Here is a 24329-nt window from a genome sequence, read left to right as displayed (position 1 = left end):
ACCCTTAGGAAATGGATAAATAAGAGGGAAATATGACACTGTATGGGGGTGGGCAAACTTTTTGGCCCAAGGGCCACATCTGGGTTGTGCAACTGTATAGAGGGCTGGGTAGGGAAGGTTTGTGCCTCCCCAACCAGCATGGTGCATGGTGCATGGCCCCTGCCCCCTATCCACCCCCTCCCACTTCCTACCCCCTGACTGCCCGCTTCAGAACAGCTGACCCATCCAACCCTCCCTGCTCCTTGACCCCTGACTGCCCTGACCCTCTAACCACACCCTTGCCATCTGACAGTTCCCCTGGGACTCCCACTCCTGTCCAACCCCCTGACCACCTCCACCCCATCCAACCACCCCATGCTACTTGTCCCCTGACTGCCCCTCCAGACCCTCTGCCCCTTATCCAACCCCTCCCTGCCCCCTTACCAGCCACCAGAGCCAGTCATGCCACCATGCTGCCTGGCAGGAGTGGCAGGTCAGAGCACTGGTGGCATGGCATGATGAGGGTGTGGGTGTTGAGGGCTAGTCTCCCTGGTTGGGAGCTCGGGCCAGGCAGGATGGTCTTGCGGGCCGGATGTGGCCTGCGGGCTGTAGTTTGCCCACCTCTGCTCTATATAAATCCATGGTATGCCCACACCTTGAATATGGTGCAGTATTGGTTGCCTCATCTCAAAAAAGATGCATTAGAATTGGAAAAGGTACAGAGAAGGGCAACAAAAATGATTAAGGGTATGGAACAGCATTAAAAAGATGGGCTATTCATCTTGGAAAATATTACTGAGGGGGGATAAGATAGAGGTCTATAAAATCATGACTGGTGTGGAGAAAGTAAATAAGGAAGTGCTTATGACGCAAGAACTAAGAGTCACAAATGAAATTAATAGGCAGCAGGTTTAAAAACAAAAGGAAGAAAGAACTTCACACAATCAACCTGTGGAACTCATCATCCAGGGAAAGTATGATCAGATGCCCCGATATTAGGGGCTTTGCCTTATATAGGTAACCTATTACCCTCTGGACCAATTTTTCATACGTGCTATCTGGACATCCCTACCAGGGGATGTTCTGAAGGCTGAAACCATAATGGGGATCAAAAAATGGATAGATAAGTTCATGTTGGATAGGTCTATTGATGGATGGGGATGCAACCCTATGTTCTGGGTGTCCATAGTCTCTGACTGCCAAAAGCTGGGAGTGGATGATGGGATGGATGACTCCCTGTTCTGTTCATTCCCTCTGAAGCACCTGGCACTGGCCACTGTCAGAAGAAGAATACTGGGTCAGATAGACCATTGCTCTGACCCAGTATGTCCATTCTTATGTTAATACAGATATTCCACTCATATAGAATTGCAGTAGAAATATAGGCAGGCTGTAATTCCTTGTGTTTGAAATTCAGGTACTAGCAAAACATACCTACTTTTGGAGGCGGTGTAGAAGCACCATAATCGTGCATGGTCGCGATCAGGTCTGGAGGCAGTGCATCTTATTTCAAAGACATCAACAGTGTCTTACCCGAGTGCAGAGACACTGCTGTATTGATGGCTGAGAAGAGGCAAAATCAGGCATTCATTTGTTTCCATTTCTCATCCTGCAACAGTTGATGGTGTCTAGCAGTGAACTGTTTCTCCACTAAAAAGAAAAGGAGTACTTGTGGCACCTTAGCGACTAACAAATTTATTAGAGCATAAGCTTTCGTGAGCTACAGCTCACTTCATCGGATGCTACTCTGAAACCTGTTTTTCCACTGTATAATATTCGTTTACAAGCTTACAAATAGCATCCTTTCGAACTGACTTTCTTTCCCCAGTTGGCAGGCATTGATTCCCCCCCTTTGTATTTCTAACTGATTTGATATTAGCATAGATTTACTTGTTTGTGTATTAGGAGCATTCATGATGTCAGCACAGCTCTGAGAAGTGTTTTAAGTTATTTGTTGCTGTAAAGATAGTAGGGGGAGCTCACAACATTTTTAAAGTCATGTAAAAATAGTGGTTTTAATTCCTCAGAGAAGTAATGAACACTAGGTAATACATAATCAGAATTCAGAGAACCTTGCCCCTCAGATTACAATCTTTTTAAGGCTAGTTTTATCTTGATATTGTTCACAGTTACTGCACTTTATATTGGAGGTGAACCTTAAAAAGACAAGATAAAACATTTTAACAGGAATGATGCAATACTGTACTTTTAACACTACCAATTACTTTACTTGTTAAGTAATTTAGATTATATTTTAACAGGTTTGCAAAGAATAGAATTTTTTCATAAATTTTGGTTTTTAAAAATGTAAACAAAAAGTTATTTTAAAAGAATTTCAGCATGTTTTGAATGCTGAAGAAACCCAAACACAGAAGCCTTGTGCTGGAGCATTGTTTCCAGAATGTGACACTGACCAGTTTGGTTTTATTGAATAATATGACTGAAGTGCAAAAAATAAACATCTGAAATGATGGATTCAAATGTCAATTTTACAGGGTGCTGAGATTTTGAGTGCTGGGCCTTCAAAATCGGCACAGCATAGCTGTGGTTGGGACCAGCTGCTGCTACTACTGTATGTAGTCTCAAGAACACAGGGAGGAATCTTGGAAATACAATACCTTTTCAGATCAGCTCACATCAGCTTTAATGAACAAAAAAGAAGAAGCATTCAGCAGCAGGATAAATCATAACTTTTAACATAAAAGGAACTGTTGCATCATGGCATATGGCGCAAGAAAACAGTACACAGTTAATGATTAACTATAACCATGATCACATGAAAGAAACTGTCCAGTTGGCACTATGCTGTGGCTACTCAGACCCACACAGTAATGGCATGAATAGAATCAGATCCTTCTATTCTGAAAGCACAGAGCCTACTATGTGAGCTAGAGGCAACTTTTCCATAGCTGGTAGCACTGTAAGACCTATGACTCACTTGAGCTAGTTTGATTCCAGTAAGTACCCACCCTAGCTTGTGGCAATAGGTAATGACAAATGTGTAGAATACTTTTGCACTACTTGTCCCTGACCCCAGCAGCGAGCAGCAGATTTGCAGTTTAAATGAACAAAGTGCCTACAGTGTAGCAGTGCCAGGCCAGCTATTTGATCTCAAGATAGAAACAGAGAAAGTATTAAAAAAGGCCATGCACCAATGCAAACAAAAGGCCACCCCAACATCGGTACCAGTCTGGGCCATAGTAACTGAGATGGACGCAGGGTGTCATAGACAGGGGCTAGGTTTCCCTGACCTAGGGCTTGAGGCTAATACAAAAAGTAAACTCTGTACTGCCCAGCAGCAAACAGGGTCCCAATCAAGAAGGGGATAGTCAAGGAAATTAAGAGGTGGAAAATTCAAAACTGAAAAAGGGACATTTTTTTTCATGACTTGTACCTAGACTGTAGAATGCATTGCCACAGGCATCAGAAGCCAAACACTTAGCAAGATTCAAAGAGGAATCGGACATCTATCTGGATAGCAAAAATACCTAGTTAGAAGAGTTAATGCTAGCAAAAATATAGGAAGAGATATTAAATCTCATGCTTCAGGGCTTAAGCCTGGCTCTGTTAGGGATTAGGAGGTTTGTTGCACCTCCCTCAGAAACGTGTTGCTGCTACTGTCAGAGACAGGATATTGAACTAGATCAGAGGTTTTCAAACTGTGGGGTGCAGATCAATGTTCGCTCTAATTTTTGACAGGCCGTGGGTGCAAAAAAATTTCTTCTGTGCAAATTTTTGTGCTTCTGTGCAAATTTTTGTGCATGCAGTGTTTCGCTGTGTGTGCAGGGTTTAGGATCTGTGTGCGCACAGACATGCGCACAGCTTAGAGGGAACAGTGGTGCAGAGGAACATCCAGGAGATTCAAGTGGCAATCCCAGGTGACTTGGGCTTCAGCCCCATAGAATCATAGATGTGGCAGGGCTCATAGAGGGAGCGCCTCCTCCACCCCACCTCACTTCTTTTTGTCTGGGCTGGAGAGGGGCACAACCAAAAATTGTAACTCAAAGGGAGGACTCAGCTCAAAAAGTTTGAAAACTGCTGCACTAGATGCAGTATAGGTCTGATCTAATATAGCACAGTTCCTGTGTTCCTGTCATAGCTGCCAAGATTTGTGTGACTCTAAGTGTAACATTTCTTACCAGTGGTAGTCACTGTCTCCCACATGGCCCCTGAGCAATGCGCAAAGGCCACAGCTGAGCTTTCTCCCCAAATCTTGCCAGTGCTACCCCATTGGGTGCACTAAGCAGGGATATTTTGTGTCCCCCAACACATACTAATAATTAATAAGGGGCCCCCTTGAGCTGGCAGGGCAATTGCTTAGCCTGCTTATGCCTAGCACCAGCTCTGCTCACAGTGGGCCACACCTATTTCTGCTGCTGGGGGAGACCCCATGGGGGAAATTGGGATATTAGTGATTTTTTTCCTCACAAGCAAGAAAGGTCACAAATGGGGCTGCACAACATTTCCCTTCCACCTGAAGTTAGTTAATGGTCCCCCTAACTTGGTATATTAGGAAACCCTTGGCCAATGTTGGGGGCATGGGATGAGATGATGGGCTCTTTACTCATCCCCCAGTGCTAGGGAGAGGTGATGCCAAACATTCCCCTTCTCCCTGCTGCAGCAGTGACCAAGAGAAAAGGAAGAACCCTGAGTAATGGCAAAGTTGCAGACAGAGGGTAGGGTGACATGGTATAGGAGGTTGGCTGAGTTTATGGGGCAGCTCAGCTTTAAGCAGCTGATACATCACTAGCTGATAGGATGATAACCATTATTGGAGAGAGGGTGCCTCTACACACCACTTGTTAGCTATGAGTCTGCCTCATATTGGGAGAGGGAAAAGAGCAGGGGGGTTCAGCTCTCTTTCCCCCCAAAGTAGAGGTATGGGTAGGAGTGGAGAGGAGGGTCTCAGTTCTGAGGGGCTGGAGGAAGATGGGAAGTGGACTCAGTCCCTCTCTCTCTCAAAGGTTAGAGTGTGTGTGTGTGTGTGTAAGCTCTATACCTCTTCCTCCATCCCTTCCATCACAGTGGAGGAGAAGGGACTTTGTTCCTTCCTCCCAGGGGCAATGGGAAGAAGCTATGTGGAAGAGCTCAGCCCATGACAGCTGGGCGGGATTCTCTTTCTTCCCCCTCCCCAGCAGTGAGGATACTCCTGGGGGACTTCTGCACCACTGCATGCACGCAGAATTCATGTCCTGCTTCCCTGCAGAAAATGACAGGGAAACAAAAGGAAGCTACAAGAGCAGTCATATGCTCCTCCCTAGCAGCACAGGTGCATGGTTTCTGGCACTCTGAGCAGCTGGTGGAGAGGTAAACTACTGGGGAGGGGCAGGGCTGGGGACACCCATGGGCACAGTTTTATGGGTGCTACTTCCCCCCAAACAGAGGTGAGGCATGTGGGGGGGGGGGAGTCATGCAGGGTCACATACCAATGCCCCACGCCTTTTCTGCAAGTATCAAGCTGCCCAGATGAGAGAGGGCACTGCTTGGGCTAGCTGACTCTGCAGCTGGATGCCGCCTCTTGGGTCCTAATGCTGGTCATGCTCCCCTTCTATGTGTGCTGGGAGCCATCCTGTTTTCTGTACAAGGGTGAGTGCCCGTGGTGAGGCAGGGCAAGGTAGAGCGGGGTGGTGGGTGGGGGGAAGAGGAAGCAGGAGGGGATTGGGCAAGGGGAGGGGGATGTTGGAGTGAGGGGAGGGGGAGAGGGATAGGGGCAGGGGATGGAGAGGAGAGGAAGGGGATGGGGCAGTGGGATGGTGGCAAAGAAGGGGTAGGAAATAGCGGGAGAAGCAGGAACCAGCATATGTCCCCTCAACAGCAGTAGGGGCTCCTCCATTAAGTAGGCCCATCAAACCCTCACCCCGACAAACTCCACCCACCCTGCACCTGGACCACTATGATGAGCCCCCCCTGCCCAGACGCCTACCCCACTGAGCCCCAACCAGATGCACCTAGACTCACCACTGAGCCCCCCACACCAAACTTCCCCTGCTGAACCCCAAACACCTTCACCTGGATCCCCTTGCAGAGTCCCATTGCCCCAGAATCCCCCGCCCCAAGGAGCCCCTGTCCATCCAGATCCCCCACTGAGCCGCCCACACCCAGACTGTCCCACACAGAACCCTCTCACCTCAGACCTGAATCCCCCCACACTAAGTCCCTCCACACTTGGATCCTGCTGGGCTGGGCCCGCTTGTCCACACCTGGTGTGCCTGGCATAGAGGTGCAGGGCGCCAGGGTGTTTCTGGGGTAGGCCCAGCCCCTTGTGCTGTGTCAGGGTTGGGTGCAGCCTTACTGACAAGTCCCTGTCCTGGGCGTGAGGAGGCTGCAGGGTGATCTCTCACCTGCTTGCAGCCAGTGGCCTGTGCTCCCCACTGCCATGCTTGAGTCTCCACATTTACTGACAAATAAATGTTGCAGAATTTTAAAATATTGTGGGCAGAAATTTTTAATTTTTTGGCACATAATTCCTTCAGGAATAAGGAGGAGGAGCTGAGGGCTCTCCTGGAGGAGGTGCTGCCTGTCTGAAGTGAGTCCCTAACTCACTGTGAGACCAGATGGGCCAGTCTCACTGGGGCAGCAGTAGCCTCTCCTTAGGGCCCCCTGTAGAAAGCGGATGGGGAGCTGGCCAGCTGGTTGACTCCAGAAGCCTTCAAAGGGAAGGCTGAGGGAAAAGGCCATTTGCCTCCTTGAAGACCAACAGTGAAGCCTGGGGGCATTGAGGGCATGGAAGAAGGGGGCTGTGCAGCAGGAGAGGAATAAAGAAGACCTGATCTGTGATGGCCAAGGATTCACAGAATCCAAAGCCAGAAGGGGTCATTGTGATCGTCTAGTGTAACGACCAGCACAGGCCATAGAACTTCCCCAAAATAACTCCTAGAGTATCTTTCACAAAAACATCTAGTCTTGATTTAAAAATTGTCATTGATGGATACTCCACCTGACCCTTGGTAAATTGTTACAACGGTTAATTACTCTCACGGTCAATAATTTACACCTTATGTCCAGTCCAATTTTGTCTAACTTCCAGCCATTGGATGGTGTTATATTTTTGTCAGCTAGATTGAAGATCATCATCATCATGTTCCCATTACACCTCTGGCATTTAAGGCAGCGATGAAGCTCCTCCACTCCTGTCTGTTTCTGGCAAGTCTTTCAATGGGTTCCCAGCTGTGTTCCAGGTTTTTCACCTCAGCTTCCACCGCTCTTCACCATGTTGTTTTTGGGCTGCCTCGTTTTCACTTGCCCTGAGGTGTCCATCTGGTGATGGAATCAGTTTCCATCCAAAGCACATGGCCAATCCATCTCCTGGCAATGATGGTGCTCATACCTTTTTGGCTGCGTGAATACATCTTGGTTTGAGATTGTTCTGGGTCAAAAGATACAGAGGATTTTTCTGAGGCAGGCTGTATGGAATGAAGACAGTTTGAACATGTCATACTTTCTCATTCCCCAGTATTCTGCACTATAGTGTTGAAACTATGCAGCTCTGATAAATCTTGACTTTGATTTTAGTGTTGTGTTTTGATAATTTCCAGACTGTATTTAAGCTCCTTAAGGTGTTCCTGGCTTTATTGATTCTGTTCCGTATGTCCTGGCTTGTTCCACCGTCCTGGCTGATGGAGCTGCCCAAGTATGTGAATGTTTCTACACTGGTGAGACCATGACTCTCTATCCATACTGGTGATGCCGAGGCAATATTAAAGGTCATCATATCTGTCTTATGGTGGTTGATTTTCAGTCCAATTTGCTGGCTGAATGTGTTGAGTCATGTTTTTTTTCTTGTATATGGTGTTGTGTATGCGATAGGAGAACGACATCATTTGAGAAGTCCAGGTCTTCGAGGGATGAGAAGGGTGTCCATTTAATGCCTCTTGGCATGTCTTCTGTTGTATGCCGCTATCAGGGTTCCTTTCCCACTCTGAACTCTAGGGTACAGATGTGGGGACCCGCATGAAAGACTCCCTAAGCTTATTCTTACCAGGTTAGGTTAAAAACTTCCCCAAGGTACAAACTTTGCCTTGTCCTTGAACCGTATGCTGCCACCACCAAGCGTTTTAAACAAAGAACAGGGAAAGAGACCACTTGGAGTCGTCTTCCCCCCCCACAAATATCCCCCCGAGCCCTACACACCCCCTTTCCTGGGGAGGCTTGAGAATAATATCCTAACCAATTGGTTACAAAATCATCAATGACGAAGACCCCTGGATCTTGGAACAATAGAAAAATCAGTCAGGTTCTTAAAAGAAGGATTTTACTAAAAAAAAAAAAAAAAGAAAGGTAAAAATCATCTCTGTAAAATCAGGATGGAAAATACTTTACAGGGTATTCAGATTCAAAACACAGAGGATCCCCCTCTGGGAAAAACCTTAAAGTTACAGAAAACAGGAATAAACCTCCCTCTTAACACAGGGAAAATTCACATAAAACAAAAGATAAACTAATCTGCCTTGCCTGGCTTACCTATACTGGTTGCAATATTGGAGACTTGGATTAGGATGGGTTGGAGAAGATGGATTTCTGTCTGGCCTCTCTCAGTCCCAAGAGAGAACAACCACGTAAACAAAGAGCACAAACAAAAGCCTTCCCCCAAGATTTGAAAGTATTTTGTCCCCTTATTGGTCCTTTGGGTCAGGTGCCAGCCAGGTTAGCTGAGCTTCTTAACCCTTTACAGGTAACAGGATGTTGCCTCTGGCCAAGAGGGATTTTATAGCACTGTAAACAGAAAGGTGGTTACCCTTCACTTTATATTTATGACAGCCGCATTACCCAGTTGATGGCAACGTTGAAGAGGATTGCAGACATGACACCCCCTCACGTATTCCTGTTTTAACTTCAAAACTGAGCTCACTGTAATCAACACTGCATGTAAAGTTGGACTAGAAGCTTTTTGACAAAGTTGATTATAGAGAGGGATTCCATATGCCCACAGAATGCGCCATAGGCCTTCTCAAAGTCTATGAATGTAGAGCTGCCTTGCTATTCTAAGCTTTGTTCTATTATGTTTCACAGAGTGAAGATCCACGCCCTTTCTGAAAACCAGCTTGCTCTTTTTGAGAATGCTACCAGCTACCTCTGATACTCGCTGGGCTATGATCTTACACGATACCTTCCTTGGTACAGATGAAAGTGTGATCCCACACCAGTTATTACAATCTCTGAGAGTTCCTTTCTTGGGTATCTTCACTATAACCCCATTGAACCTGAGCCTGAAAAGCCCCTTATTAAATAGCTGTTCTCCATGTACATAGGTATAGACTGTGATCATCTCACCCTCAACCTTATCTTTGCTAAAGGAAGGGGAAGGGCAGGAACACCTGGAGTAGAAGAAATGTTCAGGAAGATGGGACGGGGGGAGGGAGCTCCTGGAGAAAATCTCGCTGCAGGAGAAGTGGAGGACGGGATGGCGGCGCACGGTATATGGGTATTGTAGCAGACCAAGGGGCTTGTGAACATTGACTGGATCACGGGGGGGGCCGGGCTAGGAGCAGCGTGTGGGACAAAGGGAAGCTCCAGTACTCTTCCCGAAGGGGCTTTTGCATCTTTGCTGCTCCCACAGTGCAGCAGCAGTTGCTTTGTATACCCCCTCCCATGTCGGGGACTTAAAGGTCCAGCCCCATAACACTCCCCAGCGCTCTTACGATTCCCAAAACAAAATGGCTTCCAGGCGGCCACAGCACACTGGATTGCGACGGCGGGCGCCCTTTCCTGTTTGCGCATGCGCGGGTTTCATGTCGTCGCCGGTGCCGCCATTTTGTGTGTGGCCTCTGGGGCCGACCGGCGTTGAGGGGGATGCTGCGGGGAAGCGATGAAAGGAGGCCGCCAGCGCGGGAGGAGGCCTCTGCCTCCGCCTCCTATTCGGGCCGCTGTTCTTCCTCGTCCGGGACGGAGCACCTGCCCCGCTACCATTTCGGGCTGCTGCAAACCCCGCTGAGCACGGCGGGCAGCGCCGGCGGCCGCTCGGGCGGTGGAGCGGAGCCGGCCGGCCCCCCGCGACAGGCAGACTCCCTCGGCAGGCGCCTCACCCCGGGGCCGCAGCCGTTCTCTGCGGCAGCAGGAGGTGGGGAGCAGTGGGGGTTGGACGAACCCCGACACGCCCTGCGCGAGCTGCCGGGCCCTCTGTACGGGGTCGTCTGAGCAGCCTAGAGCCCTAGATGGAGATCGGCCCCCCTCCCGCGGTGCCCTCCCTGGCCGCCAACCCACCCAGGCCAACCGCTGCTCCTGGGAAGGGTTAACGGGAATCTGTAACCCCAGGGCATCAGTGTTACACAGCTTCCTGCATCCACGTGTATCCCGTCCCTGAACCATCTCTGTCCCATCCGCCCTGAACAGTTAGACGGGCTGCCTGTGTAAGGAAGATGCTCTTCTCCTTTTGAGGGAGTTGGAACTGCAGCTCCAATTAAAGTCTCCTTTGACAGCAATACTCAGATCTCCCATAATGAGAAGAAAGTGGGGAGATGTGATATTGCTAATGTTAAAATAAACATATAAATAAGAAAAACAGTTTGCTTTCTAAACCCATCAAAAATTCCTTCACATTTTCAAAATTTGCTTCACAGTTTACTTTTAATTACCTAAAATGGTTGGGGTAAGGAAGAATTAACAGTATCAGATAAAGTCCTCAGCTGATTCAATAAAACCTCTTTCCTTGCAGGAAGTAGCCTCATCATTTAAAGGGTCTGGTCTGTGCATGCTTTTTGTACTGGTATAACTATTTTAGTTAGAGGTGTAACTTTTTAATCAAAATAGTTACACTGGTACAACCTCTAGGTTGTGGACACTGTTATGCCAGTATAAAGTATACTGTTAGCTCAGTAGAGCTTAGTCCCGTTCCCTTACGGAAGCACATTTTATACCAGTGTATCTGTGAGATGGTAGTACTATTTTAACGATGCTAGTATAGTTAAAATGATGCAGTTTCATGTAGATAAGCCCTTATAGCCTGTTCCCACAAGCCCTATCTTGATGGGTAGGAAAGGTGTCATTTTCAGTTGTATTAGCTCAGTAAATCTAACATGACTGAAAAGCCCTTTTAATGTTTTTTAAAATGTAGTCTAACAATTTTTAGGGCTGTCAAGCGATCAAAAAAATTAATTGTGATTAATCATGCAATTAATCGCACTGTTAAACATTAATAGAATACTGTTTAAATATTTTTGAATGTTTTCTACATTTTCAAATACATTGATTTCAATTACAACACAGAATACAAAGTGTACAATGCTCACTTTATATATATTTTTGATTACAAGTATTTGCACTGTAAAAAAACAAAGGAAAAAGTATTTTTCAATTCACCTAATACAAGTACTGTAGTGCAATCGCTTTATCATGAAAGTTGAATGTACAGATGTAGAATTATGTACAAAAAACCCTGCATTCAAAAATAAAACAATTTAAAACTGTAGAGGCTGCAGGTCCTACTTCTTGTTCAGCCAATTGCTCAGACAGACACATTTATTTACCTTTGTAGGAGATGATGCTGCCTGCTTCTTGTTACAGTGTCACCTAAAAGTGAGAACAGGTGTTCCATGGAACTGTTGTAGCTGGCATCGCAAGATATTTACATGCCAGGGGCACTAAAGACTCAATGTCCCTTCATGCTTCAACCACCATTCCAAGGGACATGGGTCCATGCTGATGACAGGTTCTGCTCGATAACAATCCAAAGCAGTATGGACCAATGCATGTTCATTTCTGTTATCTGAGTCAAATGTCACCAGCAGAAGGTTGTTTTTCTTTTTTGGTGGTTTGGGTTCTGTAGTTTCTGCATCAGTGTGTTGCTCTTTTAAGACTTCTGTTTAGCATATCGTGCATGTAAATACCTTGCAATGCCGACTACAAAAGTGCCTGTTCTCACTTTCTGGTGACATTGTAACTAAGAAGAGGACACCATTATCTCCTGTAAATGTAAACAAACTTGTTTGTCTCTTAGTGATTGGCTGAAAAAGAAGTAGGAGCGAGTGAACCTGTAGGTTCTGATGTTTTACATTGTTTTCTTTTTGAATGCAGTTATGGAACAAAAAAAAAATCTACATTTGTAAATTGCATTTTCACAACAGAGATTGCACTACAATACTTGTAGGGGGTGAATTGAAAAATACTATTTCTTTTGTTTATCATTTTTACAGTGCAAATATTTATAAAAAGTATACACTTTGATTTCAGTTAGAACACAGAATACAATATATATGAAAATGTCCAAAATATTGTATAAATTTCAATGGGTATTGTTTGACAGTGCAATTCAAACTGTGATTTAATAGCAATTAATTTTTTTAATGGTAATTAATTTTTTTGAGTTAATCGCATGAGTTAACTGCGATTAATCGACTGCCCTAATAATTTTGCAGTTGTGTTAAGCTACTCCCCGCTAATGCAATTAAAAACCATACTCTTTTTGGCCCTCAAGACAGGGCCATAAAAGCCATGATAAAACTCCTATTGGCTTCAGTGGTACAGGTTTTGGTCCTTGAGGCTGAACAACTTGGAGCCCAGCATGTGTGCTGAGCCCCCACCCACCACAGCTGATTGCTTTCATTTAGTATGCCCTCTAGCCCATAGTAAAGCTTGGAGTACTCCATATTCTGGAGCATATGAGAACACACAAAATGTGTTTGGACTCAGAGCCACCCAAGCTGTATTGTGGATTAGAGTACTGACAGCTGAATATGTGGCAGCTTGCAGGTGTTCAGCAGAGGTAGGGCCCTGGTTTCAGCACAGGTGGGGAGGAGGGTTATGGTGTATACCATTAAATGGGAGGTGCATGGCCAGCCAAGTACCAGTGATCAAAGTTCAAAGCACTCGTGCTGATATATATACATTGAGTATCGTTAAAAAGTCAACATTTACGGTTTACCTAATATCTTTTTGAGATACCTCACCTATTTTCTTGTATGTGGAATGGGAATGTTGTGCTGGCTTGTGTGGAGGTGTAGGAGCCCATGACACAATTTACTGTAGTGTTGTCTAACTTCCCCTTGCCTCAATGTGCAGGATTATGTTCATAGATTAGGACACTAGGGTCAAAGATTATTTAATGGAAACTATTGAAGATCATACAGAGGTACTTCAAGCCTATATGAGTAATACTGTGGGTGCCATTTAAAAAATCAACTGATACTGTACAGCAGTTGGTATACTGCAGGAACAACTGTTTATACGAAATATTATGGTTACTCCAAGGATTAAGGACTAGTGAATGTCAAGTACTCTAATGGTATTTCAGTCATAGTATTTTGTGATCAAGATTTCTATTACATAAATGTGGTGGTGTAAACTGTATTTTTGTGTCAACCATCTGGAAATAATTTCAAGAAATCCATTAGGCATTTAGCTGTTTCTAAGTGCAATGTATTAGAAACCAATGTACCATATTTTCAAAAAATATTATAGGATACAACGATGTTTTCTTTTAAAGACCTTGTTATGTTAATGCTTTTTTTTTTTTTTTACATTTAATGCAGACTTCAGATATGAGAAAACATATTCTTGCTTTATTTAACACAAGATGGATCAAAAATTGTAAATCTAATTTCAGATGGTTCTTTGCTTTCCTGTATGTTGGTGTATTTATGTCAAGGTTCCTCCCCCACTCTGAACTCTAGGGTACAGATGTGGGGACCTGCGTGAAAAACCTCCTAAGCTTATCTTTACCAGCTTAGGTCAAAACTTCCCCAAGGTACAAAATATTCCACCCGTTGTCCTTGGACTGGCCGCTACCACCACCAAACTAATACTGGTTACTGGGGAAGAGCTGTTTGGACGCGTCTTTCCCCCCAAAATACTTCCCAAAACCTTGCACCCCACTTCCTGGACAAGGTTTGGTAAAAAGCCTCACCAATTTGCCTAGGTGACTACAGACCCAGACCCTTGGATCTTAAGAACAATGAACAATCCTCCCAACACTTGCACCCCCCCTTTCCTGGGAAATGTTGGATAAAAAGCCTCACCAATTTGCATAGGTGACCACAGACCCAAACCCTTCGATCTGAGAACAATGAAAAAGCATTCAGTTTTCTTATAAGAAGACTTTTAATAAAAATAGAAGTAAATAGAAATAAAGAAATCCCCCCTGTAAAATCAGGATGGTAGATATCTTACAGGGTAATTAGATTAAAAAAACATAGAGAACCCCTCTAGGCAAAAACCTTAAGTTACAAAAAAGATACACAGACAGAAATAGTTATTCTATTCAGCACAGTTCTTTTCTCAGCCATTTAAAGAAATCATAATCTAACACATACCTAGCTAGATTACTTACTAAAAGTTCTAAGACTCCATTCCTGGTCTATCCCCGGCAGAAACCCAGCATATAGACAAAAAGAAAAGGAGTACTTGTGGCACCTTAGAGACTAACCAATTTATTAGAGCATAAGCTTTCGTGAGCTACAGCTCACTTCATCAGATGCATATCGTGGAAACTGCAGCAGACTTTATATATATACAGAGAATATGAACCAATACCTCCTCCCACCCCACTGTCCTGTTGGTAATAGCTTATCTAAAGTGATCATCAGGTGGGCCATTTCCAGCACAAATCCAGGTTTTCTCACCCTCCACCCCCCCACACAAATTCACTCTCCTGCTGGTGATAGCCCATCCAGAGTGACAACTCTTTACACAATGTGCATGACAATCAAGTTGGGCTATTTCCTGCACAAATCCAGGTTTTCTCACATCCCCCCCACCCCCATACACACACAAACTCACTCTCCTGCTGGTAATAGCTCATCCAAACTGACCACTCTTCAAGTTAAAACCCAAGTTAAACCAGAACATCTTGGGGGGGCGGGGGGTAGGAAAAAACAAGAGGAAACAGGCTACCTTGCATAATGACTTAGCCACTCCAAGTCTCTATTTAAGCCTAAATTAATAGTATCCAATTTGCAAATGAATTCCAATTCAGCAGTTTCTCGCTGGAGTCTGGATTTGAAGTTTTTTTGTTTTAAGATAGCGACCTTCATGTCTGTGATTGCGTGACCAGAGAGATTGAAGTGTTCTCTGACTGGTTTATGAATGTTATAATTCTTGACATCTGATTTGTGTCCATTTATTCTTTTACGTAGAGACTGTCCAGTTTGACCAATGTACATGGCAGAGGGGCATTGCTGGCACATGATGGCATATATCACATTGGTGGATGTGCAGGTGAACGAGCCTCTGATAGTGTGGCTGATGTTATTAGGCCCTGTGATGGTGTCCCCTGAATAGATATGTGGGCACAATTGGCAACGGGCTTTGTTGCAAGGATAAGTTCCTGGGTTAGTGGTTCTGTTGTGTGGTATGTGGTTGTTGGTGAGTATTTGCTTCAGGTTGCGGGGCTGTCTGTAGGCAAGGACTGGCCTGTCTCCCAAGATTTGTGAGAGACATATAGACAGACACACAGACCCTTTGTTTCTCTCCCTCTTCCCAGCTTTTGAAAGTATCTTGTCTCCTCATTGGTCATTTTGGTCAGGTGCCAGCGAGGTTACCTTTAGCTTCTTAACCCTTTACAGGTGAGAGGAGCTTTCCCCTGGCCAGGAGGGATTTCAAAGGGGTTTACCCTTCCCTTTATATTTATGACAATTTATCTCAAGAGAATAGATTTAAAATCAGTTAAAGATCTTAAATAAACACAGATTACCTGCTCTTTGTTACAAAGTTAGGTTGATCTGACCACATCACTTTGGGCTGTGAAAAATTTTATGCCCTGTGTGATGTGGTTAAACTGACCTAAGCCCTTGTGTTGACTTTGCTAGGTTGATGAAAGAATTATCTTGGAGTGGTGGATTTACTATAGCAACCAAAGAACCCCTTTCTTGTGATAGTAAGCGTCTACACTGCATCTGTGCTGCTGTAGTGTTTCTAGTGTACTAAAATGAGAGCAGATTTTGAGGTAAATGCACCATCATAGAATTTACAGTGCAGATCAATCTTAAAATGCATCAGTAAAAGAAATTCCAGGAAAAACGCCAGTTCTTAAATTTTAAATTGTATGACTTTGAGTTGAACCATATAGGCAGAAGAAGATAATTTCACTGAATGAGTTTTTGAATATGGTTCTTTCTCTTTGTTTTTATTACCCTTTAAAATGTGTGTTCAGTATTAGGCAAATATATTCTTTTTATGACACTTTTTAGACTTGGGAAATTGACAGGAAACTGAAGGTAGAAAATCTGATAAATAGAGCAGCCCCTTTTATAGGCCTAGAAATCCCTCTTATGTGAAATTATGCATTGTATCTGGCTTTTTATCACATAATATTAGTGTAACAACCTAAGCAGGGAATTTGCTGTCAGTATAAAGTAATGACATTAAGGAGAAATTATCATATCAATATGAGTTGGTTTTCAAAATAGCATTTTACTGAAGTTCACTTTTTCCTCTTTTTATACTTGGATTATATAAATATTAATATCAATACAGCAAAGTTCCATTGGGTTCTGTGACTGGATATATTAATCTTTCTCCATTAAGAGCTCTTAACAATCTTTTAACTATTTTTCCTTATTTGTATTGCTTTTCAAACAAAACACTTCATGTCTGATTGTGTTAATTTTATTTTATGGCGTTTGTGTGACTTAAGCAGCAAACTGATCTATGCATTATCTTTCCAAGAGATGCTTTTTATTTTTTTCATAGATTCATACTTTGCGGACAGGAGTTCGTATGCAGAAAATGTTAGCACAATGAATTTTACAAGCTCTTCTTCTGCAAGAGGTCTTAATAGTGCCTGGATAGGAAAAACACCCCTCTCTTCTAGTAGATCAGGTTGTAGAAGCAGGACACCTCTCATGGGATATTCAGGTAGAGTTGATATTTTTATAGGACTAGCTCTCTTTAAATCCGTAGCCTTATTTTTTAAGCATATTTTAACAATTGAATGTTATATAGTAACATACTTTTTTGTTCATGTATTTTGGGGGGTATTACGTTATATAGGATATCTAGAACTGAGGATATGTACGTAAGAAAACTGTTATTTTAGTTACCGCTTAGCTAAATTTTCTTCCTTGCATTCTTCTTCAAAATAATTGATATAATTGGAACTCAAATATTCTCTAAATTATTCAGTTTCGGTGTAAGTATATGGACATGTTGGTGATTCTGTGGTAACTTTACTAAGGTAACTTTACCTAAATTTGTACTCCATATTTTTTTATCTTGTCAGACAACAACAAAATCAGCTTTGTCCCCATTACTTTTAGGAAGAGTAATTTTTACTTGTGCTAATGCAAAGCTCTCATCCAGGCTCTAATCAGTCCCAGCATATGTATTATGAGGTATTTTGATATCATGTTGTGAAAGTGACCACTTTAAAAGTTTTTGGTGTCAGTTTTGTGCAGCTTATGTTGTGAGCTCCTTCAGTCTTGGAAAAGAAGAGTTGTTTAGAGAAACACTTTTTTTTAGAAATGGAAACTTCATAACATGAAGAAGAAAGCCAGACTGAACAGCAACATCTACTCTCTGAGCAGATGCAAGAAACAAAACATCATCTCCAGAGAACTCACTATCTATAATGCTCTGACCACTGCATACAACCCCAAATATGCTAAACAGCTCTTCAGAAGTACCTTAGAATACTGAGGGAACCATTTCCTGTACCTTACATACTCCAGATGGGACCACCTCAAGCAGGAATATTGGAAGAAAAAAAATCAAGAAACCTATCTGGAGATCATGCAGGAAACCTAAAACAACTGTAAAAAAAACCCCCCATCACTCCTCAGCTGCGGGGAAGGGGTCACTGTACGGAGAGCTGCTCCCTCATGCATCCATCTGCCCAAACCCCATGCATCCAGATTCCCCCCTCCCCCAGAATCCCCCTACTGAGCCCCCTGCACCCAGACTCCCTCCTGAGAATCTCCCCCCTGGATCCGGACCCCCACCCCTCCACCCAGACCACACCCTGGCTGAGACCCCCACACCTGAACTTCCACTCTGATGAGCCCCCCCCCCAGCACCTGGACCATCCTGTCAAGCTCCCCGCACTCGGACCCCCACCCCACTGAGCCCCAACCAGCTGCACCCGGACTCTCACCCCACTAATCCCCCACACCCACACACCCCTGCTGAGCCCCATTCCTCCACACCCAGACCTCCTCCTTGGTGAGCCCCAACCATTTGACCTGGATCCCCCTGCAGAGTCCCATTCCCTCTACATCTGAAACCCTGCAACAAGCCCCTCTGCAGAGCTGCCCACACCTAAATTGCACCACACAGAACCCTCTCAGACCCTCCTGGATCCCTCCACACTAAGCCCATCCCCACTTGGATCCTGCCGGGCTGAGCTTGCTTGACCCATACCTAGATTGGGGGACAGCTTTGTCCCTCTTGCTTGCTATCTTGGTGCACCTGGCATGGAGGGGCAGGGCCCTGGGGTGTTTTAGGGCAAGCTCAGCGCTTGTGCTGTGTCAGGTTTGGGTGCAGCCTTACCGTCAAGTCCATGTCCCAAGAAGGGGCTGCACGGTGATCTCCCACCTCCTTGCAGCCAGTGGCCGTGCTCCCCACTGCCATGCTGGAACCCCCACATTTATTTATTGATAAATAAAATATGTGGAATTTTGCAGAATTTTAAAATATTGTGCGCAGAATTTTTACTTTTTTGGCCGAGAATTCCCTCCGGAGTAACATTTTAAAAGTAATTCTTTAGCAATTCAGTCTTGCTGATGCATTGTGGTAGACATTGTAAGTTCTACAAAAATGTGGCCTGTTTCATAATGTGAGGAAACAGGATAAGCTGTTTGGGGGGAAATTAGTTTGTGAGAAATAAAGATAAAGCACTGTCAGAAAGGAGGAGTCAGCAAACTGCTCAGGAAAGATAGATGTCTTTAACAAGCAGAAAAGTTAGAGACAGTATTTTTCTTTTTTATATATAGAGTTAAACTCAAGAGAAATAGTGGAATTAAATTTTTTGGAGTTAAATATCTTTTATTTTTAGAAATAATATGCTTAGGTTGTTTTGGGGTGTATGTGGAGTTTATAGGTGTTGCATTGTAAGTGAAAATACTGGTGGATGGCTTTGCTTTTACGAGCAAGACACCATTTTTGTGCTGTCTGATTAGGGCTCTCTGTCTGTCATGGAGGTCGCGGAAGTCACTGATTCTGTGACCTCCATGACTTCTGCAGGCAGCCAGTGTGGCTGACCTAGGGGCGCCCAAGCAGCTGGCCCTAGAACAGCCACACCAGCTGCTGCTGGAGTGACCCGAAGGCTGCCACACCAAATGCTGCTTGGGAGTTGCTGAGATGTACAGTAGAGGGCACTGCAAAGTTATGTTATGGTTCCGAGAAATATAGAACATATGAACAGCTTTAGTTTTCCAGGAAAATTGCTTTAAGTCCTTTTTTATTGTCTTCACATTTAATGACAGAAATAGAATAGTTTAACTTTTTGTCATCAAGTGAACCCAAAATGGAATAAAATATAAAGAGAATGTATTCTATCAAAATAAAAATTACCTCTACTTGATATTAGTTTAAGGAAATAATTTGAAAAGTAGCCAGCAATTGGCCACAGGGAGGTGCTGGGTTTGAATGCCCTCATACTCAAAAAATGTATAACATCTGTCAAAACAGGGTTAAGTCTCCCCAGAAACATTGTTAAATGGTAAATTTTAGAACTAAATTTTGCACAAATTAATTGGGAAAACAAAGCACTTGACAAAGAGAGATTACTTCTGAAATGTGGAAAAATGACATAATAGCTATAGCACGTGGGCAACTCAGAATTAAAAACATACAGTTAAAATACAAAAAATTGCCTGCATAGAATGGCTATATTTGCTTCACTGGCATTTGATTAAAAAAACCCTCCTGTCTTCAGAGGTATATCTTATGCTGTACCCTGAAATTTGTCAAATACAAGCAAACAGAGGAAATTAATTTCATGGACAAAGGCCCGCCGCTCTCTATGCCTAAAACTATTCCTAAAGTTTGGTCAGAAACTGATAGCAGTAGCGTGTCAGCTGATTTTGACTATCCTGACACAAAATACATTATTTATAATTTATTTCCCAAGATAAGAAAAAAATGTACTGGGTCTGTTGATCACCTAAGGAACTAATGATCCCATACATGGTATGTGTATATATGCATTCAACAATTACTGCTTGGTTTCCCTCTCTGAATGATTGATCCTGTGTAACAGGGAGTGCTCTAAATACCCACTGTAGTCCAAAGGAAGTGAGGGCACTGGACACCCTGCACATTTGGGCCCTGCATCCACTTAATTTCATTTTAATTATTTGAACTCTTTCCCTTTTTCCAAATTAGAACTTGATCTGTGTCATGTTATTTAAAACAAATAAAAAACAATTCTATTCTCTCCTCTGCCTTGCACAGTAACACTGTTCTGCAGTTTTATGGATCTGTGGGATTCCTGTGAAAGAAATACTTTAAAATCTAAAAAAGAAAAGGAGTACTTGTGGCACCTTAGAGACTAACCAATTTATTAGAGCATAAGCTTTCGTGAGCTACAGCTCACTTCATCAGATGCATATCGTGGAAACTGCAGCAGACTTTATATATACACAGAGAATATGAACTAATACCTCCTCCCACCCCACTGTTCTGCTGGTAATAGCTTATCTAAAGTGATCATCAGGTGGGCCATTTCCAGCACAAATCCAGGTTTTCTCACCCTCCACCCCCCACACAAATTCACTCTCCTGCTGGTGATAGCCCATCCAAAGTGACAACTCTTTACACAATGTGCATGACAATCAAGTTGGGCTATTTCCTGCACAAATCCAGGTTTTCTCACATCCCCCCCACCCCCATATACACACAAACTCACTCTCCTGCTGGTAATAGCTCATCCAAACTGACCACTCTTCAAGTTTAAATCCAAGTTAAACCAGAACATCTGGGGGGGGGGGGGGAAACAAGAGGAAACAGGCTACCTTGCATAATGACTTAGCCACTCCAAGTCTCTATTTAAGCCTAAATTAATAGTATCCAATTTGCAAATGAGTTCCAATTCAGCAGTTTCTCGCTGGAGTCTGGATTTGAAGTTTTTTTGTTTTAAGATAGCGACCTTCATGTCTGTGATTGCGTGACCAGAGAGATTGAAGTGTTCTCCGACTGGTTTATGAATGTTATAATTCTTGACATCTGATTTGTGTCCATTTATTCTTTTACGTAGAGACTGTCCAGTTTGACCAATGTACATGGCAGAGGGGCATTGCTGGCACATGATGGCATATATCACATTGGTGGATGTGCAGGTGAACGAGCTTCTGATAGTGTGGCTGATGTTATTAGGCCCTGTGATGGTGTCCCCTGAATAGATATGTGGGCACAATTGGCAACGGGCTTTGTTGCAAGGATAAGTTCCTGGGTTAGTGGTTCTGTTGTGTGGTATGTGGTTGTTGGTGAGTATTTGCTTCAGGTTGCGGGGCTGTCTGTAGGCAAGGACTGGCCTGTCTCCCAAGATTTGTGAGAGTGTTGGGTCATCCTTTAGGATAGGTTGTAGATCCTTAATAATGCGTTGGAGGGGTTTTAGTTGGGGGCTGAAGGTGACGGCTAGTGGCGTTCTGTTATTTTCTTTGTTAGGCCTGTCCTGTAGTAGGTAACTTCTGGGAACTCTTCTGGCTCTATCAATCTGTTTCTTTACTTCTGCAGGTGGGTATTGTAGTTGTAAGAAAGCTTGACAGAGATCTTGTAGGTGTTTGTCTCTGTCTGAGGGGTTGGAGCAAATGCGGTTGTATCGCAGAGCTTGGCTGTAGACGATGGATCGTGTGGTGTGGTCAGGGTGAAAGCTGGAGGCATGCAGGTAGGAATAGCGGTCAGTAGGTTTCCGGTATAGGGTGGTGTTTATGTGACCATTGTTTATTAGCACTGTAGTGTGTCCTGGAAGTGGATCTCTTGTGTGGACTGGACCAGGCTGAGGTTGGTGGTGGGATGGAAATTGTTGAAATCATGGTGGAATTCCTCAAGGGCTTCTTTTCCATGGGTCCAGATGATGAAGATGTCATCAATATAGCGCAAGTAGAGTAGGGGCTTTAGGGGACGAGAGCTGAGGAAGCATTGTTCTAAATCAGCCATAAAAATGTTGGCATACTGTGGGGCCATGCGGGTACCCATAGCAGTGCCGCTGATCTGAAGGTATACATTGTCCCCAGATGTGAAGTAGTTATGGGTAAGGACAAAGTCACGAATACATAAAATTTTCTACTCTAAAGCATTTTCTTTTTTTCTCTCCATCTCTTACTTTGCTTTTTCTTCCTGTCCTCCTAGCTCCATTGTTAATTTCTTCTAATTACACTTATTTATTCTTCCATTAATTCAAACTACTAGTGTCAGAAAATCTAGTAAGTCTGATACTCAGTAAAAATGCATTTTGCTTCAGACTTGCTGTTTAGCTATTGAGCTCCCCATACTCAAGAAGAAAATGGTTACTTGGACTGGCTGAAACTACTACTATACTACTAGTACTATAATGTCCTCCAAGAAAGGAACCGCCTCTCCATCATATGTTGGAAACCTTTTGTTGTGTGTGCAGTGATTATTTCACAACAGAAGAAATTCAGGAGTGTCTCTGGGTAAGAATTTTGGGTATCAGCTCATTAAGAGTAGAGGTCTCTGCATGGGGCAGCTTCATCCCTTGCCCTTTTTGCGTGTTGCATTGTTTTCTTATAGCTTTGCAGCTTCTGTCCTGCTGGCTCCATCCTCTTCTGACAGTAACCTAAAATATTCTGTTCTTTTTCAGATTTATAGTTTGCATTTTCTCCATCCAAATTGTATATGCATAATTATGACTAGAAGCTCTAAACTTCAAATTCCCTTACTTTTTCAACTTATTTTTTAATCTTTAAAAGGATTACTTCTCAGGATTCCTTAAAATAGAGCAGCTACCTTAAGGAAATTGGAAATGCTTTTTGTGACACATGGATATCACAAGAGGGACAATAACTTTGAAGTCTACTTTAGCAGTCTGGATTAAGGAATTTATGATAGAGATATGCATCAGGAGAAGCAAGGAAATAGCAGTCTCTTTCAAAGCTCATTGCACAAGATCATTGTCTATTTCTTGGGCCAAGGGAGTGGCGGTGTCCTTTCTTAAAATATGCAAGGTGGTGTTGCAGTCCTTGACCCCAGAATGTACAGAACAGTATAGGTTGGATATCTTAAGTTTTCAATAAGTGCAGTAGCCTTCAATTTGTGTGGGCCACTTCCTCTCTCATTGGATTCTTCTGGTATCTGTATGACACTAATTCCTTTTTTTTTAATATAAATTGTACTAGGAAGTTGTAAATATCTGGACATATGTGCAAGTTAAAGGGTGGGTTTCACACCTTTAAAGTTTCTTCAAGTGCTTCATATTAATCTAAACCACCTCCTTTTCAAGTCGGCTCTGGTAAATTAAAGAGTTTTGTGCCTTATTTTCTGATAAATTAGCATATTTGAAGAAATTGCTACATTTTCTGAGTTTCATCTGAGGTGCTGAGTTGGCAGGACAGGTATATACAGTGAGATGGCAGTACTAAAAGAAATTGAATGTTCATTCTCTGTCTTCTGGTAAGAGAGGCACTGTACAGCATCTAGACTGGTATGGAATAATTCAAAGGGAGGAGAAAAGTAAGACATTTTACCTTTATGTAAGACGACAATGGCGAAATATGAGGGTGAACAAAGCCAGAAGATAATGCTTGACATTGTATAATTTATGAACCATCACTGAAGTGTGTCTTTTAAACATGCATGTGTGCATTTCTTTTTAAAGACCTATTTTGACAATTTTACTTAAATTAGGTGTCTCAGTGGTCTCAGCACATGATTAGGAATTACTAGACTTCCATGAACCTCAAGTCTGAAGGCTGACATAGAGAATTTAGCCATTCTTGGCTTCAGAACCCATGCTAGGGTTGAGGAGACTTGCCAGCACCTTGGAATTTATTGAACTAAAAATGTCTGGTTGCAAGTGTTCACCTAAACATCCTTATTCCCACTCATTACAGGTACAGGTAGACAAAGAAAAATCAATTCAAATACAAGGACCCAAGTCTATATATCTACAACTAGGCTCAATGTGGACAGTGGAGACTACAGGAGATCACAAAAACTAAAGAAAGAAACTAGATTTCAGATTCATTCTAATCAGTTCAAGATCAGTGGTCAATAAACTTTTCAACATGATCTGTTCTGATGAGAATTCTGACCTGGCTTGCATAGTTGAGACCTGGTTTAACGACACACACACAGCACTATATGGGTCAAAGTTACACTGCTATATGGTCCAGTTTACACCACACTCACACCACCCGCACTCAGGCTAGTCTGTGTACCAGCTCTCAAACTTTTTCGTCTTGTGGATCACATCTGAACAGAGTATTTCATAGACCGCTTTCTCCTATTTAGATTGTGAATGTGTG

At 43.4% G+C, this 24329-nt stretch overlaps 1 protein-coding gene across 1 annotated transcript in view; it reads left to right on the top strand.

Moving 5' to 3' along the window:
• The first annotated feature begins 9375 nt into the window (after positions 1-9375).
• Positions 9376-24329, top strand: part of MSH4 (mutS homolog 4) — a 54382-nt gene continuing 39428 nt past the window's right edge. Inside the window, exons 1-2 of the mRNA XM_073357309.2 lie at positions 9376-10036; positions 16600-16764. Coding sequence (XP_073213410.2) covers positions 9769-10036; positions 16600-16764 — 433 coding nt within the window. The 5' untranslated portion in view covers positions 9376-9768. The remainder of the gene's footprint in view (positions 10037-16599; positions 16765-24329) is intronic.

Source organism: Lepidochelys kempii, chromosome 8 (genome assembly GCF_965140285.1).
Source record: "Lepidochelys kempii isolate rLepKem1 chromosome 8, rLepKem1.hap1, whole genome shotgun sequence".
Taxonomy (NCBI): domain Eukaryota; kingdom Metazoa; phylum Chordata; order Testudines; family Cheloniidae; genus Lepidochelys; species Lepidochelys kempii.
Note: the sequence above shows the minus strand (reverse complement) of the source record. Positions and strands in the feature narration are given on the sequence as shown.